This window comes from Lithobates pipiens, unplaced genomic scaffold (assembly GCF_037356315.1).
Source record: "Lithobates pipiens isolate NorthernLeopardFrog02 unplaced genomic scaffold, aLitPip1_a1.2 Scaffold_8, whole genome shotgun sequence".
Classification (NCBI taxonomy): domain Eukaryota; kingdom Metazoa; phylum Chordata; class Amphibia; order Anura; family Ranidae; genus Lithobates; species Lithobates pipiens.
Genome location: NW_027507903.1, coordinates 295,948,204 through 295,969,506, shown reverse-complemented (window position 1 = coordinate 295,969,506; position 21,303 = coordinate 295,948,204). Strand labels below are relative to the sequence as shown.

The 21,303-nt window shown below is 43.5% G+C and overlaps 1 protein-coding gene across 2 annotated transcripts in view; it reads left to right on the top strand.

Moving 5' to 3' along the window:
- RAB24 (RAB24, member RAS oncogene family) overlaps positions 1 to 12,292 on the top strand; it is a 59,595-nt gene extending 47,303 nt beyond the window's left edge. The window contains exons 8-9 of one of the 2 annotated variants that reach the window (XM_077472505.1): positions 8,480 to 8,542; positions 11,534 to 12,292. In XM_077472505.1, the coding sequence (XP_077328631.1) occupies positions 8,480 to 8,542; positions 11,534 to 11,598 (128 nt within the window). In that variant the 3' untranslated portion in view covers positions 11,599 to 12,292. The remainder of the gene's footprint in view (positions 1 to 8,479; positions 8,543 to 11,533) is intronic. The other variant, XM_077472506.1, reaches the window with a different exon arrangement.
- The last annotated feature ends 9,011 nt before the right edge of the window (positions 12,293 to 21,303 follow it).

The following is a 21,303-nucleotide window of genomic DNA, read 5'->3' as shown; positions in this document are numbered from 1 at the left end:
AAAGCAGAGTGGGTAAGGCATACTGACCTGGCTGCCTGCACCCTGTTCTGTGCCACCATATATGCCTTACATCAGTGGCAACAAAAAGGGCTAAAAGGTATACTAGAAATACTAGATAACAAGAAGTATCGCTATGTTATACATTTTGAAATGATTGAGGATGTAGTAGCAGTCTGGGATTTGTTTCTCCCACTCTTTCCTCTGTTCACTTGGCTTCACAAAATATGCAGATAAACATGTTAAGACTATGTGAGGAGGTCAAAGCTCACAGAGGTTGGCACTAACTAACCACTCTTCCTGTTATGTGAAGGAAATGCTGATCAGCTATAAAGTAGTAGTTAAACTAATAAGGGACATTAGAATTTTGTGTTGTAAGGAGACAATGAGCATCGTTGATATAAACTATGGAACTAGAGCAGTTCTAAGACTTTTAGAAAACAATACTACATTGTGTGAAGGGGAAATATCTTGCCATTTTCTAAAAGACTTCAAGTTAACCTGTTATGATAGGAATTTTGAGCTTTTATGCTGACCCCTAGGTGTCCCTAATCTGTAGCAAGTACTAAGTCCAGGACAATTTGGGGTACTCTCTCTAGTTTGTAGACTTTGGGTCAGAAAACCAAAGTGTCTGTTTGATAGCAAGGCAGCTAGCAATTTTGGAGAGGTCAGGAACAGTAGCCTCCATGTTTTTGTCATGACAGGTGTCCTTTTACCTCTTGGTTTGGGTCAAAGCTGAGTAATTAAATTAGTATTCTGGGTAGATTCAAAGAAAAGCCAGTAAAATGCAATTATGAATTCATGTAAAATATATACAGACATTTGAACAGGTAAATATATAGATAAAATACACATATGGGAGCAGAGGGGTTTTCTGAAAGCAGAGAGCCTGTTTGTAAGACTATAAGTTAGACTTCCTGAGCTGTAAATGATAAAATGGGCATGTTTTGAATTGTGCTGAATATTGGGCATGGCTTAACCCTTTTGCTGCCAGAGCCACGTTTACATTTTTTTCACACATGCTTAAAAAATTATTTTAGGCCTGAAAATAGTAATTTTCTGTAAGAAGACACCCTAGAGCAGTGATGGAGAACCTTGGCACCCCAGATGTTTTGGAACTACATTTCCCATGATGCTCAGGTACACTGCCGAGTGCCTGAGCATTATGGGAAATGTAGTTCCAAAACATCTGGGGTGCCAAGGTTCGCTATCACTGCCCTAGAGAATAAAATTTGTGTCAGTTCCAGGATTTTATCTGCTTGGATTCAACTTATTTTTATTTTATTTTATTTTTTTACTTTTTCTTTTTTCCCCTATGTGATGATTTTTTGGTGACCGATTCTCTTTAGTGAGAAGCCCAGGGTCTAACAGACACTTGATGTCTACCCTGCGCTCCACTAAATGTAATGTGATGCAGAGAGACTTGTTCCATTTATCAGCACAGGCTTTAAAAGACCACAAACATTGGTTACTTTATTTTTTTGTAGGTAAACTTCAGTCATCTTATCAGTATTTCCTCTAAAACAGTGGTTCTCAACCTGGGGATCAAATGATGATTTTCCAGGGGTCACCTAATCCTGGACTGTTCCTGAAGCCCACTCCACTCTCCCAGCCTTTTCGTGGCCACCCTACAGGGCTGCTTACCCATTCAGTTCACAGCATGAGTGGGGGGCAGTGACTAGATATCAGCTGACTGATGAGGAATGTGAAGTGGCAGGAATGTGCCACTCATCCCATTCCCCGAACCATGGAGTAAGAAAAGGAATAAAAATAGAGAATACATGGAAGGGAGAGGAGGGAAAGAATAAGAGAAAGAACAAGAAGGATGGCTAGAGAGAGGGATGGGGAAAACAAAAACAAGAAGAGCTTGGTACATCCTAAAATATAGGGAAGGGACTCAGGGATTGCTAAATGTCCATGGGTTAGGGGAGCAAATTACCTGTCTTATTTTGGGTGCTGACAACACACACTACGAAAATAATTTTACTGTTCGGGGTCCCCACAACTTGGGAACATTTTATCAAGGGGTTACGGCCCTAGAAAGGTTAAGAACCAGTGCTCTAAAACATTCACTACTATATTCTGTTACTGTTGGCTTCACTGTTTTTTTTTTTCCTTTACCAGAACTCCTCATCTAAGTAACAACAATAGACAAACACTGAGGGGTTGATTTACTAAAGGCAAAGTTCAGTTGCACTCTGCAAGTCCAGTTGCTTTAGAACTTAGTAAATGAGCAGAAGCTCTGCTGACTTCCATCATCCAATCATGTGCAAGCAAAAATGCTGTTTTTAAAATTTTCCTTTGCACGTGATTGTATATTCTTTGCAAAGAGAACCTTTAACTCATTTACTAGGTTCTGTTTCAACTACTCTATCACACAAATCATTCTAATTTATTGTCTTTCATCAACACACTCATAAAACATTCACAGTGTTGGAGGAAAAAGCAAGTGAACCCACAGACTAATTACTTTAATGAAAGCCAATTGGAATGAGTAGTTTGCACATCTGGTGTTCAAAACAAATGCACATACTCGCCTGGGGTTAAATTCTTACATAGTCTAGTTGAAAGAAGACACAACACTATACAGTTCAACCTACATAGAAAACAAAAAGCAAAAAAAAGCAAAGCAAACCTCCATATACATAATACTATAGCCACGGTTGATCCAGAGGAAGGCAAAAAAAAAAAAAGTAGTACAGCATGATCGAATTTGCTCCAGTGGGAAAAAAGAAAATCCTTGCTGATCCCCCAAGAGGCAATCGGATATTCCCTGAATGAACTGTACCTATAAATATTAGTATTTATTTAGATTTTGTGAATTTAGGAAAGAATCCAGGATTTTATTTTAAAAAACAATCTACTGAGCTGACCAGAACCAGCTCTGGAAGGAGTCTATTCCACATTTTCAGGGCTCTTGCTGTGTAGAAAGCTTTCCGTGTTTGGGGATTAAATCTTTTCCTCCACACGTAAAGAGTGCTCCCTTGTACTCTTTGATAACATTACAGTGAATAACTCTACACCAAGTTCACTATATGGAACACTTATGCATTTATATATGTTGATCATAACACCCCTTTATCTCCTCTTATCATGAGAGAATAAATTCAGTTCCTCAAATTTTTCCTCATACTTGAGCTCCTCCATGCCTTTTATTAGTTTGGTTGCCCTTCTCTGCACTTTCTCCAGTTCCCCAATTATCTTTTTTGTGAACTGGTAGCCAAAACTGAACTGCATATTCCAGATGAGGTCTTACTAATGATTTGTACAGGGGCAAAATGATGTGTGTGTCTCTTTTTCTCTCTCTCTGCAGTGCACACCTCTTTCAATACTTTTAGGATTTTGCTTGCCTTGGAAACCACAGCTTGGTATTGCATGTTATTAATCCTATGATCTACCTGAACACCCAGATCCTTCTCCACCATTGATCCCCCCGCCCCTAGTTTATCCACTTGCCGACTGGCTCACACGATATATACGTCGGCAAAGTGGTTTGTTCCCGCGGATCGCCATACGGGTACGTCTGTAAGGGGCATAGCAGGTGTGCGTGCCGGCGCACGGTGGGGAACCCGATGCGCGTGGCTGGCAAACATGATCACCACTGGCCACCTGCGAACGTGTGCACAAGAGCAGGAACAGGGATTTGTGTGTATAAACACACAAATCCCTGTTCTGTCAGGGGAGAGGAGACATATTGTTTGTTCCTACTAAGTAGGAACAACGATATGTCTCCTCCCCCAGTCAGTCACATCCCTATACAGTTAGAAATACTAACCAGGGAACACATTTAACCCCTTGATCGCCCCCTAGAGTTAACCCCTTCCCTGCCAGTGGCATTTATACAATAATCAGTCATTTTTATAGCACTGATCGCTGTATAAATGTCAGTGGTCCCAAAAATGTTTCAAATGTGTCTGATCTGTCTTCCGCCATATCGCAGTACTGCTAAAAACCGCAGATCACCACCATTACTGGTAAAAAAAATAATAATAATAAAACTGCCATAAATCTTTCCCATAGTTTGTAGACGCTATAACTTTTGCGCAAACCAATCAATAGATGCTTATTGCGATTTATTTTATTTTTGTTACCAAAAATATGTAGAAAAATATATATTGGCCTAAACTGAGGAAGAAATTTGTTTTTTGGGCATATTTATTATAGCAAAAAGTAAAACATTTAGTTTTTTCAAAATTGACACATTTTTTTTGTTTTTAGCACAAAAAATAAAAACCGCACAGGTGATCAAATAACACTTAAAGAAAGCTCTATCTGTGGGAAAAAAGGACGTCAATTTTGTTTGGGTACAGCGTTGCACGACCACATTATTGACAGTTAAAGCGACGCAGCGCCGTATCGCAAAAAATGGCCTGGTCATTAAGCAGCCAAATCTTCCGGTCTGTAAGTGGTTAAATGATGCGTCCTAGGTGGATGCAGCATCGAACCCCATTGACTCAACACCAAGAACAGTGTGATCAAAGACTGCTGATTGCTCAGTTCTTGGTTTTTAGAGAGCAGAGAGCTGATGACTGTTAGTCACTGGCTGTCTGCTCTGCCCCTACAGTGATCACTAGATCACTGGGCTGTGGAAGGGGTAGGATCGGCTGGCTCAGGCTCTCAGCAGCACGCTGAAAGGCTGTGCCAGCTGACAGTCAGGTGTCTGGGTGGATCCTGATACTAAAGTTGGGATCTCTCTAAAGTCTAGAGTGATGTCAGCCAATGGTGGTCTTTATATCATTGTCGGCTGAATATGTGTTTTGTATCACAGTCATGTGACAGTTTAAGTTCTTTTAGGATTTTTTTTCGGTATGTGCAAAGAGAGATCACACAAATACTTAGTATAACATTTATTAAAAGTAATGACAGATACAGATAAAGAAAATATAACAAGAGTACTTAACTAAAGATGCTGTTTCGCCACAGAGTACAGCCCATGATGGCATGGCATAGCATAGGTGACCACAGACGCAGGCATAACGCAGCTCTGACATGAGTCTAAAATCTTACATTATTGGCTGTTGTAATATAGAACATAAATGTAAGGAAATAACCACCCCCTGCCAACTCCCCTTGTAAGCAAAAATATTACCCTCTAAGGAAAATGGCACATTCCTGGAGGAGAGGGGGCTGGCTTGTCCATAATGTCAGCTTACAATTACACAAGTCTGCTAAAAGTTACCAGAATAGCCAAGTTATTAGAAGCTTAGAAAATATGCAACTTCCCTATCAATACAGAGGCACAAAAAAGCTTTGGCCCTAATAAAAGGAATGGATGGCTGCACACTGTGGTAGTGATGAATCTCTTTATTGTAAAATCCGTAATATGAATAACACCACAGAACAGGTAAACAGGTACAGGTAGATGCGTTTCACACAGCGGCGCTGCACTTACCGTATATACTCGAGTATAGGCCGACCCGAATATAAGCCGAGGCCCCCAATTTACCCCCAAAAAAACTGGCAAACTTATTGACTCGTGTATAAGCCGAGGGTGAGACATGCCTGTCCATCCCTGTGTGTGTGTCCGTCCATCCCTGTGTGTCCGTCCATCCCTGTGTGTCCGTCCATCCATCCCTGTGTGTGTGTGTGTCCATCCATCCATCCATCCCTGTGTGTGTGTGTCTCCATCCATCCATCCATCCCTGTGTGTGTGTGTCTCCATCCATCCATCCCTGTGTGTGTGTGTCTCCATCCATCCATCCATCCATCCCTGTGTGTGTGTGTATCCATCCGTGTGTGTGTGTGTGTGTGTGTGTGTGTGTGTGTGTGTGTGTGTGTGTGTGTGTGTGTGTGTGTCCAGCCTACCTGTGTCCCGAGCCTTTGTCCCGAGCCTCCGTCCCGTGCCTTGCCTCCTTGCCTCCGTCCCGTGCCGTGCCTTGCCGCCGTGCCTTGCCTCCGTCCCGTCCCGTGCCGTGCCTTGCCTTGCCTCCGTCCCGTGCCCTCTTCGTCGGCGCCTCGGCGGCCATTGTAAAATTCAAAAGCTGCGCCGCCGCCTTCGCCTGTGATAGGCGGAACACTGAATTTCCCAGCAGCCTGTGTTCCGCCTATCACGGACATCGTATCATCCTCGTCCGTAGTACGAGGATGATACGATGTCCGTGATAGGCGGAACACAGGCTGCTGGGAAATTCAGTGTTCCGCCTATCACAGGCGAAGGCGGAGCCGGAGGCGCGGCTTTTGAATTATAGAATGGCCGCTGTCTGTCTGCTCGACACGTTGATCGAGCGGGCAGACAGCGATGACTCGAGTATAAGCCGAGGGGGGCACTTTCAGCCTCAAAAAAGAGGCTGAAAATCTCGGCTTATACTCGAGTATATACGGTATTCAATAATAATGCATCTGCCTGTACCTATTTGCCTGTCCTGTGGTGTTATTCATATTACTGATTTTAGAATAAAGAGATTCATCACTACCTCGGTGTGCAGCCATCCATTCCTTTTATCCAAATTGCACAGCCGGCGAGCTGAGACAAGCACCCCTGGGAGGAGTCCATTCCCCAGCCTACCTGGTTCCATCACTCACCTGGAGCGGCATTTTCTTTTCTTAATTCTCCTTTAATTGAATTTGAAGGTGTGGTTTAGAGCTATTTTGATTGCTAAAAGACATTCAGACATTTTAAGATTGCTGTCCATGAGAAGCATCTGCTGATGTGACCCATTCCTTTCAAAAAGGAGCTCTCTGAAGACATATGATCATGAGTGGTTCATCTGCATAAGGCTGGAAAGGGATACAAAGCAATCTTAAAGTGTTTGGGCATCCATCAGTCGTCAATTGTCTATACATGGTGACAATTTAGTATTGTGGCTACTCTTCCTAGCAGTGGGCTCCCAGCCAAGATGACTTCCAAGGCACAACTCAGAATCCTCAATCAGGGCAAAAAACGCACAGCATACCAACATCAAAACTTTATCATAATGGTGAAGAATAGTGGAGGAACATCATGATTTAGGCTTGCTTTGCTGCAGCAGGACATGGGCTACTTGCCATCATCGAGGGGAAAATTAATTCCCAATTTTACCAAAATAACCTACAGGATAATGTCAGGGTGGTTGCCCGCCAGCTGAAGCATAGTAGAAGTTGAGAGATGCAGCAGGACAATGACCCTAAGCATTAAAATAAATCCAAAACAATAAGTAGTGTAGCGCTTCTATTAAGTGAAAAGGTAATCCCATGAGAAGAAAACCGAATGTGATCACAGGAAATAAAACGTATCGGTAATCACATAAGAGAATCAATGATCACATGGGAAAAGTCCGTAGACAATTGCAGATGATAATAAAGTCCTCTATAGTGTGACTGGTGCACAAAGGGTGTGATAAGAACTTCTTCAGAAGTCGGGTATAGCCCAATATGTCAGCTTGTCTGAAGATATCAGAAAAGAGGTGGGTAGAATACTCTTACTGAATGTGATGGACTCACACGGTCTTGGGGTCCAGACCTAGGACCAGAAGATAGGTTGATGGTGGTACGACCAGATGTAGAGAAGACACCAAACGACTGTAGACCCTGGGGGGTGTCTCACAGGGGGTTCTCCGGAGTGGCTTCAGAAAAAGAAAATGCACCCTTAACCCATGAGAATACAGACATTCCACAGATGTGTTCAAGCTGAAGCAGTTTTGTAAAGAGGAATTAAATTCCACGTGAACATTGTGCAGGTTAGATCCAGAACTACGGAAAGTGCTTGCTCAAAGTCACTGCTGCCAAATGGGGTTTGACCATCTTTATCGCCAAGGGTTTGCTTACTTTTTCTTTCAGCACTGTGAATGTTTAATGGGTGTGTTCAATAAAGACACGAGAAATTAGAATGACTTGCGTGTTATTGATTAAGCACGTCGTGTTTGCCTATTGTGACTTCGGCGATCAATCACATTTTATGGCAAATTACTGCAGAAAACCAGTCAGTTCCAAGGGTATAACATACTTTCTTTTGCCACTGTACCAGCAGGAGGAGTAAGCTGAATAAATGGTTCTCCAGCATGCCGTAGTTTCTTCCCTGTACTGTCAGCAGACCAAACTGTGCTGGTCAAGAATCAGGCTGTGCTGTTTGATATAAAAGATTTACAAGGCTAAATCCGGCAGGTAGAACAGATCCCTTATATGTATTTCAGTTGTTTGTTTATGCATCCCTAGGGTTCAGATTTAGTTACCATAAGCATAGACATGGCCATCCACACTGTACTGTGAAGGAGATGTGCAGCAGATACATCATGTGATAGTTCTGTATTAGAAATAATTTTACATTATAAAGTTTAGTTCTATGTCATCAAAATTCTGAAGTTTATTTAAAAGGGGGGGGGGGACTACAAAAATCTAATTTTGATTTGCCATTCAGCAAACGTTATTTTGTATCTGCTGCCTTCTGTGCATTTTCTATGCATTTTAGGACAGACACACTTCAGTTCTGTATTTGTATATAGTTAGTAAAACTTTGTGCCTACACTGCTCTTCTCTTATCACTGTATTTTGTGTGTTTATAAACCAGATGAACTGTTTCAGAAGGTTGCAGAAGACTTTGTGAACTACAGTAGCTTTCAAGTTCATACAGGTAGGTTAAAAATTGAAGTATTTTCCATATAATTTGCCTGTAAGGCAGACAGAGTATCACAGCTTAGTAGACAAATCAAGGCTTTAGTGAAGGTCCTGTAGAAGATATCATGAACCTAGGTCAGCATTTCTGAACTTTTTTTGTAAAGGCACCCTTTAGAATTGTGTACAGTCTTGGGGCACATCATTCTGGGGGCTCTATTTCACCAGGAGGGTCATCCGAGCACACATGCTTTCCAGTGCGTCACGTTTTTTTTTAATGGGCTGCTATATGTGCATGAAACAAAAAAAGTTGCTGATATCATTTTTAAAATTTTGCCACATCAAAACCCATGGTACTGCATTACCATGCATTTTAGCAGGCATGAACGCACGCACATTTGATAGGTGGGAGCGGCAAGAAGCATTATTGGCACTTGTGTGAGTCTGCAAACCGCAGCACATTTGTGTGCTGTGCAGGAAAACAGGCAATGTTACCTGCGTTACCACACTGCAGCTGGTGTGAACAAGCCCTAAAATGTAGTTTGTGAGTTCAGTTGTCTGTAGTCCTTTCCCACCAAGTCTCACCTCCTGGAATAAATTCTGTTCCTTCTCCCCTCCTAGCACATCTTATCCTAAGCACAAATGCTTGTTAACTTTGCCTCATTGTGAATTTTCCTTCCTAGCAGAAACCCCTCCAAATTGCCCTTCCCAACACAAATACTACCCCCCCAATTACCCTTCCCAACACAAATACTACCCTCTCCCCAAATTACCCTTCACAACACAAATACTACCCCCCAAATTACCCTTCCCAACACAAATACTACCCCCCAAATTACCCTTCCCAACACAAATACTACCCCCCAAATTACCCTTCCCAACACAAATACTACCCTCCCCCCAAATTACCCTTCCCAACACAAATACTACCCTTCCCCCAAATTACCCTTCCCAACACAAATACTACCCTCCCCCCAAATTACCCTTCCCAAAACATATACTACACCCCCCAAATTACTCTTCCAAGCACATATATTGTTTACTGCCCCATACCCACAATTTCTGCTGCCAGGACAGGAGCAATGTGGGAAGGGAATAGGGCAAATTAATCAAGCCTTGTACAATCAGATCTGAGAGCATACTGCATAATCTCCTGTATACAGACAGGAGGAAGAGAGCACACCTCTTCCTGGTTCTTTCTTCCTCCTCTCTGCTGCTGTCACTACTCCTGTTGGTAATCCCAAAAGCTGTGCAGGTGCCTGACTTGTCTTTAGCAACCGAAGATGTCATAGGTTGGTAGGATGCAGGCAGACGTACAGCTTTTGTGCCATTTAAAAAACAAAACAAAAAAACCTTGGCACTCCGGTTGAGAAACGCTGCCCCTAGGTTCTCTACAGACAAAAAAGTGATGAGTGGCATAATCCAGCAGCTCCCATGTTTCTGTCCTTGCATATTTTAAAGCTCAACTGAACCTACAGGATTTGAGGATGCGTGCTGGAAAGGTGTTCAATGTCTTAGCCTAGGTTCATACAGACCCGCTGTGATCCGTGCGCGTTTCCATTGCTACAGTGCAATCTGCTGGGGTGTCACTACAAAATGAATGACACTGCAAATGCAGTGCATTTGTCTGCACTGGATCGCATGATACAAAATGACCATGTGATCCGGCTGTGGTGCAGCACCAAAAAAGTGCATTCATGTCTTTGTTATGTGCTATTTGAGCCCATTCAAAATGAATGGGTTAAAATTGCACCGCACTGAATAGCATGCAAATTACACAGGAATGTGGTGTGGTTCCTGTGCGATTCACATGCAATTCATAGTGTGAACCGAGGTTATAGTTTTTTATTTCTTTTCTAAAGCAGCCACAACTTGAGTAGAAAATCCTGTCCCATCTGCAGCTGCAGAGTGGGAGCCTTGCTCTTTGTAGCAGCGGTCTCGTTGTAAAGGTCTGACTCCCCTCATGCTGAATCAGAACTATAAATTGTGCAGCCACCGGTTGGAGAGCTTTGGTTCCTACTCAGTATTGGATGTGTCAGCCTGGCCTGTTCCCTGCTAACAGCTGCAGCATGGGACCCTTGCTCTCTGTGGGGAAGCAGTGATCTCTTTACAGAGAACGAGGGTCCCATGCTGCAGCTGTTAGCAGCTTTGGCTGCTTTTTATTTAAAAAAAAAAAAGAAAACCTGTTAAACTGTAGGACTTTGCACACCTTTTGAGATGCCTGAAATGTATTTAGCTCGTTTTAACTTAAAGCGTAACAAAGGCAGTACTTACTTCCTCTCTAATAGTTCAGGTTCTGAGGTGGCACCTTCTTCCCCAGGTATCTCCATTAGCTGGCACGGGATGATGTAACTAGTGTGCGTGTGCAGAAGTCAGTAATCCCAGCACACAGAGACTTTGCTAGTGATGTAAGCTGAGCTGCGTATGCACAGCCCAGTTTACATACTGCAGAAGACTAAGCCCTTGTACACGGAATGTGTCCTATCGGACCATTTTGTCGGATAATCCGACTGTGTGTGGTCTGCATCGGACTGTTTCCGTCGGACCCAATTTTCCAACTTGTTGGAAATATTTTCCGACAAACTGGTGCGATCGGACATACTCCGATCATGTGTAGAGAATTTTGATCGGACAAAGTGCCACGCATGCTCAGATCAAATTCCTAGACCAAAGCTATTGGCTACTAGCCTGAAAGTAGTCCCGTCGTAACGAAATAACGTCATCACGTTCTGAACGATCGGATTTTCCGACAACTTGGTCCGACTGTGTGTGTGCGGACAAAATCCAACGGATTTGGTTGGCAGAATGTCCGACCGTGTGTACAAGGGCTAAAAGCAACCTGGTAGGTGTGTTTTATTAAACCTTGCATGTCTCTTCTGTGATAATAGCGTGCCTGCTTGCAGTCTTTAGTAAAAACTCTTTAGTTTCCAGTGGATTTTCATTTAAAATAGAACTCAGTTATCTTGTAAACCATTTTAACAATCTACCACATTGTTTCCTACATGCACAGAACCTAAAGGAGTGGACTTGACACAAAAGAGAGATGTTACTTCATATGCCTGCTGCCATCACTAGAGAAGAAATATGCCTTTGGCCTGAACATCGTCCTTCTCTCGAACTGTCTATGTGCTACATTGGTTTTGTTTTTCCTCCTTTCAAGTTATGACAAGGACCTATGCTCATTAGCTTGAAGATGTCATGCCTGTTTTTTGGGAATGATTACCTTCCAAAGGCATTCTCTATGCACAATAACTGATATAGCATAAAAGTGGCAGCAAACACGAAGAATCTGCTGAAAAGAACATGGATGCGCTTCCCTGGCATTGCTCCAAAGTAAAATCCTTTTTTCTCATAAGTATTAGTGAGTAATGAAGGATTTTACACTGTAAAAGTGGTTCATATTAAAACGTATTTTTGTGGGGAATGATTTTCCCTCATCGGAGAGAAAATAAACGAGTTATAAAGCCCTGTAAGAAATCCAGCTGTGAAGTTCAATGGGAATTTTACTTTATTACACACATTATCAGCCTGCACTCTTCTGTACATAAATTCAGTATGCCTGAAATGTTGTGACTACTGAACTGCAGCATTCTCTAGTGACTTGAACGCTAACTACTCTACAGTAGCACTAAATAGATGTTTTTAAACTTGTAAACCTGCTGAGCTACCCCAGTCATGACATCTCATTTTTACAGTTCTATGTGAAGAAGGTATTTTTAAACAATGATCTGTTGATTTTTGTTCAGAAATAAAATCAACTTAAAACTTTTTTTTTGTTTCGGCTCACTCGTCTTCAACTCCATTTTATTTTCAGTTGCACTGCTTAAAAGGCTAACTCCTGCTTTTACAAAAAAATAAAAATAAATTAATGTACAAAAGTTTGCAGGAAAAAAAATAATGTACATGTATTTTTTTTTCTGAAAATGCACCACGATCACTGGATCTAGGATGCAATGCCAGGCTCCTGCAGACTCTTCCTTCAGCTCTCTGTCCATATCAAGATACCGGCTTTCACTTGGGGCTCTTTCACACAGGTATTGAAATTATGTGGTGGAAATGTGTCATTGACCAGAACAGTTTTTATTAATTGTGTACCAGCCGAAACAGCCACCGGTCTCAATTCGACCTGCACCAACACAAATGTCAGATTGGAACCCTATGTTTTCTCCATAGAATTCTTGATGATGGTGTCAGGTGTAGCTGCAAAGAGACAACATTCCTTAAAGCCAAGCTAATCAGACATGGTTTGAATATGGTAGCAGTGTCTGGAGCACCTTAATAGTACTCTGCACTGCACCTGTATGGACCCATGCAAAGACTTTAGAGGTTCCAACAACAGGAGTCAACGCCAGCAGGGGAGAGATCCTTTTTAAGGGGCCTAACCAATTCTGCTTTGTTTTGGCAGATCAAAGGTTAAGGCTTGTCCTCTAAAGGTTTGAGAGTTTTCACGTTAAGAGGAGTCACTGGCAGATCCACAGTAGGTATAAACCACAAATTCCCTTAAAAAGGGGATGGTTTCAACTGTGCCTATAAAGAGGCTTCCTTTTCTTCTGAAGCAGTCATAATTGGATGAGGAAAAGTGTCAAGGGTGTGGCCAAATGACATCATTATGCTGACAGGAACCAGAAACTGACCATCTTGGCTTGGTATCTGAAGCCAAAGTCTAACCTTAAGGGGGAAATGCTTGTTTAACCACTTCAGCCCTGGAAGAATTTACCCACTTCCTGACCAGGACGGCGCTGCATCGCTTTAACTGACAATTGCACGGTACTGCAACGCTGTACCCAAACAAAATTGACGTACTTTTTTTTCTCTTATATTCACCGACTGACACAGCTCCTCTCTTTAGACCATTGGGTTGTTACGCCACGTTTAGGAGAGGACTAGACATGACATGTTAACATGTAATATAAAAACCAGAACTTTCTAGTTCCAGCCAAGGGGCGGTCCCTTAGATAACAACCCCTCAGCCTGCCTTGCAGCTTCAGTTTTTTTCACGACATGCCTCAGCTCCAGCGGCAGTCGGTGAGCGTTAACGCTCCGAGGAACACATATGACCGGGCTACTGATATCTGTGTCACAGTGTGCCGGGCCAGCAGCCACCCCGTACTGATCGGAGAGTGGGTCTGTAAAGGAATGTCTCCCAGCTCTTCAGGACTGGTAAGTACAGCTCTCCCTTCCTCGGTTGGGCTGAGTAGCTGGGTATTCCCTGGGAGGACGATTCGGGGGTCCCTTACCTCCCTCTCTTCTCTCCCTGTCCCTTTCTTCCCTGCCCCTTTCCTGTGGGGGATGCTGCCTGGGCTGCTGAGTGGTGTGTGTGCCATAGACAGGGGCTCTCACCTGGGGGGGGGACTGCGCTGGCTGGCTGTGCCCTGGATGTGTGTAGGTCTCTCCCTGGAGGTGTCTGGAGGCTGTGTCTGTTGATCGCTGTAGCGCTGTTCACCGCCATTTATCTGCCTGTTTTGTTTCACTGTCCCTCATGGTATACAGTGCTCGGCAGCCATCTTTGGTGGGGCAAGGAGCAGCATGCTTCCCTGTAGTTCGGCAGCCATTTTGTGCGTGATACCCTGAATATTCAGGAGCCAGCAGATCCCTCTGCTGATGTAGAGGACCCTTTTGGGTCCCATAAGCCAGCCGTTCACCTAAGGTGTTCCTGTATCTGACTTATTTTGATAAGTTCATTTACAAGGAATGGGGTCGACCGCAACAGACCTTTTCGGTCCCCAAATACATGGCGGTGCATTACCCTTTTGAGGAGAGCCTTCTCAAAAAGTGGTCGTCTCCTCTGGTTGTGGACCCACCAGTATCCAGGTTAAACAAAGTAACTACAATCCCAGTAGAGAGGACTCCTGCATTTAAGGACCCCACAGACAGGAAGGCCGAGGCAGTGGCTCATTCCTCGTTTACGGTTGTGGGGTCAATCATACCACCAGTACTGGCATCCGCACTTGTGTCTCAGACACTAACCGAGTGGGCAAAACTTTTGCACCACGAATTGAGAGAGCAACAGGCTTCTCCTGTCTGCGTGGAACTAGCAGACCAACTAGTGCAAGGCCTGAAGTACATTTGTGAGGCAGACCTGGATACCCTTCCTCTGTTATCCAGGGCTTCAGTGTCAGCTAAAATGCTGGTCTGCTGACCAGGTACCAAGAAAGCCCTGACGGATCTTCCCTTCCTTGGCGACTGGGTCTTTGGAGCCTCATTGGATGACATTATTAAAAATGCCACAGGTGGTAAGAGTACACTACTCCCACAGGCCAGGAAGGCCAAGGAGCCACGCCGTAGGCAAGGGCCCTCATTTTCCGCTCACAAGTGGCTTTTTCGTCCGGCCGGGGCTTCAATCAAGCGTCTCCACCCCGACAGGACAACCTATGAAGGACTAAAGCATCCCTCGAACCGCAAGCCTGTGAGCAAAAGTGCTATCGCATGAAGGTTTGCCAACACGCACGGGTGGGGGGTCGTTTCCATACTATGCATCGCATATTTCTTGGACCTACAGGTAAGCCTTAATCTAGGCTTACCTGTAGGTCAAAGTAGTTTTTAAGGGTTTACAACCACTTTAAAGGACAAATATCAGCTTTGGCTGTCTTTTTTCAGCGACCCCTGGCGTCTCACTCTGTAGTGAGCACTTTTGTTCAAGGGGTCCAAAATGTAGTTCCTCCGGTGCATCCACCGTTACCCCCGTGGGATCTGAACCTGGTGTTATCAGCGCTTCAAAAACCGCCATTTGAAAATATCAGAGAGATCCCCCTGTTGACTCTTTCCCAGAAAGTGGTCTTTCTAGTGGCCATTACATCGGCCAGGAGGGTTTTGGAACTGGCGACCTTGTCTTGCAAGTCGTCCTATCTGGTTATCCACAAGGATAAGGCGGTGTTGCGTCCGCAACCTTCTTTTCTGCCGAAGGTGGTTTCGGCATTCCACAACACTGAAGACATTGTGTTACCATCTCTGTGTCCTAAGCTGACACATCCTAAGGAGGTGGCCCTTCATGCCCTGGATGTGGTTCTGGCTCTAAGGGTGTATTTGTCTGCCACTTCTCCCTTTCGGAAATCAGACTCTTTGTTTGTTTCGGTGGCCGGTCTGAAAAAAAGGCATGGCGGTCTCGTCAGCCACCATTTCCAGGTGGATCAGATAGATCAGATAGATTCTGGTCACGGCCCACTCCACAAGGGCAATCGGAATGTCTTGGGCCTTCCGCCATTAAGCATCTGTCGCTCAAGTGTGTAAAGCGGCGACTTGGTCGTCTGTTCACACTTTTACAAAATTCTACAAGGTAGATGTTTTGGCCGCAACGTTTTGCAAGCGGCTGTATAATTGCAATTGCACATACATTTTTTTCATGATTTGTTTGGTAAAAAAGTACTTTTAAGTAAATGCACTGTTGCATTTGTTACCGCAGTTCTGGTGCGGTTTGAGGGTAGTGCCTCTCTATTGAGGAGCACCCTGTTTTTTTGTGGGTAAAAAAGTTTAGTTTCCCACACGCTGTTGTTTTTGTGGGTAAAGTTTATACTAGTTCCCACATGCCATGGTGGGTGAAGTTTTATGCTGTTTTCCCACCCCTCGTTTTGGCACTGCTTGGGGACGTCCCAATGGTCTAAAGAGAGGAGCTGTGTCAGTCGGTGAATATAAGAGAAAATAGGATTTTTTGTAATCACCGTAAAATCCTTTTCTCTGTAATTCACCCACTGACACAGCACCCGCCCCTCCTATTTTTCTTTACGTTATACTGCTTGCTGACATACTGAAGCTGCAAGGCAGGCTGAGGGGTTGTTACCTAAGGGACCGCCCCTTGAGCAGAACTAGAAAGTTCTGTTTTTTATATTACATGTTAACATGTCATGCCTAGTCCTCTCCTAAAGGTGGTGTAACAACCCAACGGTCTAAAGATAGGAGCTGTGTCAGTCAGTGAATTAAAGAGAAAAGAATTTTACGGTGAGCACAAAAAATCCTATTTTTCCCCACAAATAGAGCTTTCTTTTGGTTGTATTTGATCACCTCTGTGGTTTTTATTTTTTGCGCTATAAACAAAAAAAGGCACTATAGCGCCTGTAAAGAGCCTCTCCTTTCACTCCAGTGTGAAAGCCCGACTGCTTTCACACTGGAGCAGTGCGCTTGCAGGATGGTTAAAAAAAAAAAAAATTCCTGCAAGCAGCATCTTTGCAGTGCCGTAGGAGCAGCGCCCCTGCCCATCACCCTTTTTTGGTCACTAGCGGGGGTTAAAAGCACCCCGCTAGCGGCCAAATAGCAGTGCTAAAACGACGGTAAAGCGCCACAAAAAATAGTGGCGCTTTACCGCCGACACCCCCAACACCCCAGTGAAAAAGTAGCCTTAGTCAGGTAAGCTGATATAGTGCGCAATGAAGTTATTTTTGTTCCTTTGAGCTACAATTGGAGGAAATGTGGAGAAAGACACAGGTGATAGTTTGCTTGGAGACAAAGCCCTAATAATAAAGGGCAAGGTGCACATTGACCTTTTTTTTCAATGGGTCAAAATCTAAGATAAGCAGCCTGTTTGGAAGGTGGAAGAAGCACTCTGTGGTGGTAATTCATTTAGAATATTCACTGGTGCACGTTTCATTTTTTATGGACTCAAACTGAGGTGGAAGAAAAAGGAGGTGGACTATATTATATATATAGATATATATATATATATATGCTTTTTTTTCCCCCCACTATTATAATTTGCATATAAGTAGACATTACACTGCATTTTGGACTTGGGAGATCTATTATTCATGCATTTGAAAGATTTATATGGTAGGTATGTGGTTTAGTTTTGTTTGTGCCGACTTTTTTATTGATTTTTTTTTTTTTAACTAACTGGCAGATGTTGCTGGATGAGGGTTGGGTAGCTGGAGGTGACCTGGTTGATGTTAGCATGTAGTAGTAAGGAATCAGAGTTCCACATGGTGGTTTTGAGATGCATCCTCAACGATGAACAGCAGGCAAGAGCATGTGACATTACACCCAGTAGATATCTGCACCTTGAAAGGCACCCAGCAGTACAATCAACGAATTAGCTTAGTGCTCACCCCGGAGTACTGAAGTGACTGGAAAGCTAACTTTTATTGAGTGAACAGCACAAGTGGAACCCAGTACCCAAAGTCACTTTCCAGGCTAGTCCTGCACATCTGGCTACAGCATTTTAAAGGTAGACTGAGGAAAGACCAATCTGGATAGCTCTCATGTAGAAACAGACTAAATCAGCATTTTAGTGAGTAATCTAGATTGAAGTCAATAAAAGAAGAGGAGAAAATGTAAAAATAGAGTGGCTAGACAGCATTGTAAGCCTCCATTTTTTCTTTACAAAAAGTAGATCTAAACTCTGTGGATGACATTTAGTTTGCGAAAGCAATGGCAAAGGATGGGATTCCTTTGCTTTTTTTAAAATCCGTGTGTGAACTATAAAATCTTGTGTAATGCTTGTAACCAAAAGTATGAAAATAAAACCTGTCTGTATGGAACCACTGTCAGTCTGCACCCAGTGATGCAGTTCCACATTCCATCATTTTCTCTCAAGACAGGAAATACCACATTTGCATACCATAAACCTGACAGCAGAATTTGTCACATTATGTTTTGTGCAAGCTGAATAGAAATCTATACTAAAGGAAATACAGGGTTGCCAGTGTTGACCTAAGAATACAAATCGTTGAACTGTCCATCTTCAGTACTTTCCAGGTCATTGATATGAAGAAAAGTATACAGATAAAGTCAAAGGGAAGTAAGTTGAACACCTGAGATGCATACATGTTTCGGGTCAGTTCATAGTACTTAACCACTTGCCACCCGCCATATAGCAGAATGACGGCGGCAAAGTGGTTTCAATATCCTGACCGGACCTCATATGACGTCCACAGGATATTAAGCCATATTGCGGCGTCCGTTGTTGCGGTGTGTCAGTCTGACACACCGTAACTATGATCTTGGTAAAGAGTCTCTGACGTAGACTCTTTACCATGATCACAGTGTAAATAGGAAGAGCCGTTGATCGGCTTTTCCTCACTCACGTCTGTCAGACGCAAATAGAGAGCTGAGCGGCTGCTCCTCTGACGGGGGGGTCTGGACCACCAGAGATGCCCAGGACCAGGTAAGCCACCCTAGACCACCAGGGATGCCAGTCAGTGCCCACAATGGATGCCAATCAGTGCCCACAATGGGCATCACTGATTGGCATGCATTGTTTGGCACTGATTGGCACCCATCTGTACACTACAATGCCGCCTATCAGTGCCCATCCTTGCCACCTACCAGTGCCTATGATCATCCCCATGAAGAAGTCACGTGGTATGACGTAACGCGTAGGGAGTGGCCGTAGGACAAACCGGAAGTAGCATAAGACTGGCGGAAGACGCCAGATCACCATCTTCCTCTCTCTGTGAATTTTTACTGTGATTTTTTACTGTTTAAAATGTGAGAATCTTGGCGTTTTTTAATAAATTTATCTGCTTATCTAAATTACTACACGATTGGAGTCCCCTCTCTCTCTCTCTCTCCTCCCCTCTCCCTTGTGTTTTTTTCGAGCCATATACTACGGAATAGATGTCTATATCTACAGTGCAATACTTATAAGCTGGGATTGGCCCTCTAGTGGCGGAATTTTTTATTACATCCTTCACCTGCATTTCCTTAATGGCTTAACACAGTGAATCAAAGGAGAAGTTTCTGGATCTTTATTGGATGTGCTTGCATATTTCATCTTAAGGTGAGAGTTCTGAGAGCCTGGATTAGTGGACTTTGGAATATCTGGTCCCGCTTTTTTCCATATTTTATCCTCACTCATTTGGGTGCGATTCTTGGAATATATTTTTTATTTACACATTGACTGTTTCACGTTTTCATTTTTATATATATATATATATATATATATATATTTTTTTGTATTTTATAGAGTGGCACGATTTGCGCAGGACTCTTTGTTTTATTCATTTCACTTGATAGTTTGTGTTTACTATTTTGTCCCGCTGCATTTTTTTGCATTATTAAGTAGCACCTGCACTTTTAATCACTTTATTGTTTATATGCTATTTACTATTTTTTGCATATTTTCTATTTTTGGTAGTACACTAATTTAAATATATTTTCACTTTAGTCACTTTATCACTTAGTGGCGCGAGGGCTCATTTTTATATTGCCTTTAGTTATACTTATAATACTGAAGCTATTATATTAGCATAGCAACGAGCATTGCCAGCAGGAAGAACAGAAGCCTAGATAGTTTCCTTTACTGAAGGTTTGCTTAAAAGAAAACATACTGAGAAAATATAAATTTAATTTCAACTTCAATTTCTGAACTCTCTGAATGCTAGGTGCCTGGCCAGCTTCAATACTTTTGGAGTTATAATCAAGCATGCAGATCAGAAGCCATGAATTCTGATCTGCACAATTGCTTGAGGTCATTAATTCAGAAAATGCTGAAAAGGTGAGCAACTGAAACCATACTCCTTCACTACAATTTTTACTTAAAAACAAGGCAAGAGTTGGATATAAAGGTGTCAGAAAATTAGATTTTTCCATTTCTCTGAGTTCATTGACAGACACAGCACCTCCTTAATCTTGACCATTGGGTTATATTGCCTCCACAGGAGTAGGACTAGGCACAACAAAAAAAAACTGGCTACGCTCATGGGCTGTCCTCAGTCAGTATAACTCAGTCAGTATAACTACTATGCATAGTAGTCCATTATGCTTTGCCTTTGCAGTGAATGAAAGAGGAAGAAAAACCCATCAGGGTTTACTTCCTCTTTAAAACCAGTTACTGTAAAGTAGGATGGAAGCTCAGTCCTCGGTACAACTGGTCCTCTTTGAGAGATAACTTTCAAGGGATGTTTACAGCCACCAGGAGTCTTTGTCAGTGGATCCGGAGAAGCCTGCTCTAGGCTTAACAGACCAAGATTGCTTGGAACTTCCCAGGGAAGACTTGAGAGATCCGTTTCCTTAATCTGCAGTCCCGGGACCCCTGAATGAATTTCCTATGGGCTGAGAAGGCAGGCCTCCATTTGCAACGAGACTCCTTATCTTTCCTGGATTGATGCAGGAAGTTACTCTTCGCCCCGTGACACTCTTAATGATATCATCCAGGGTAACCCCAAACAGGCGGTCACCTTGAAAGGGCAGATTAAGGAAAGCTTTTTTTAGAGGCTTGGTCTGCCGACCAATTTTTAAGCCACAGCACACGTCTAATCACCACCGTTGAAACAGAAATCTTGGACAGCACAGGAGCGGCATTACAAATATACTGCAGCCCATGGACCAACTGGTCCGCTAAATCAACATAAGCAGCAGGAATCTTCTCACTACCCAGACACTGGTGCAAAATGCTGCATACCACAGCTTCCGCTTTCCTGTCAGCCGGGTCCTTAACCACTTGAGACCCGCGCTATAGCCGAATGACGGCTACAGCGCGGCTCTCCTTTTCCGGGACTACGTCTATTGACGTCGTCCCGTGCACGAGCGGCCTGCGCGCCCCCTGAGGGGCGCGCGCGGCGCGCTCTGTGATCGGCGAGTCTATGAGACTCGCCTGATCACCGATCCGTGCAAGGGGTCGATCCCGACCCCTTATCACGTGATCAGCTGTCAGCCAATGACAGCTGATCATGTGATATAACGGAGCCGGTAATCGGCTATTATTCCTCCTCGCGCTGTCAGCGTGAGGAGAAAAAAAAAAGCCGATCACCGGCGGCAGTGATCGGGACATCAGTCCCGATCACGGCCAGCCCTGCTAGTGCCCACCTGCCCCCTGCCAGTGCCACATTAATAAAAAGTAAGTTCCCCCCGTCA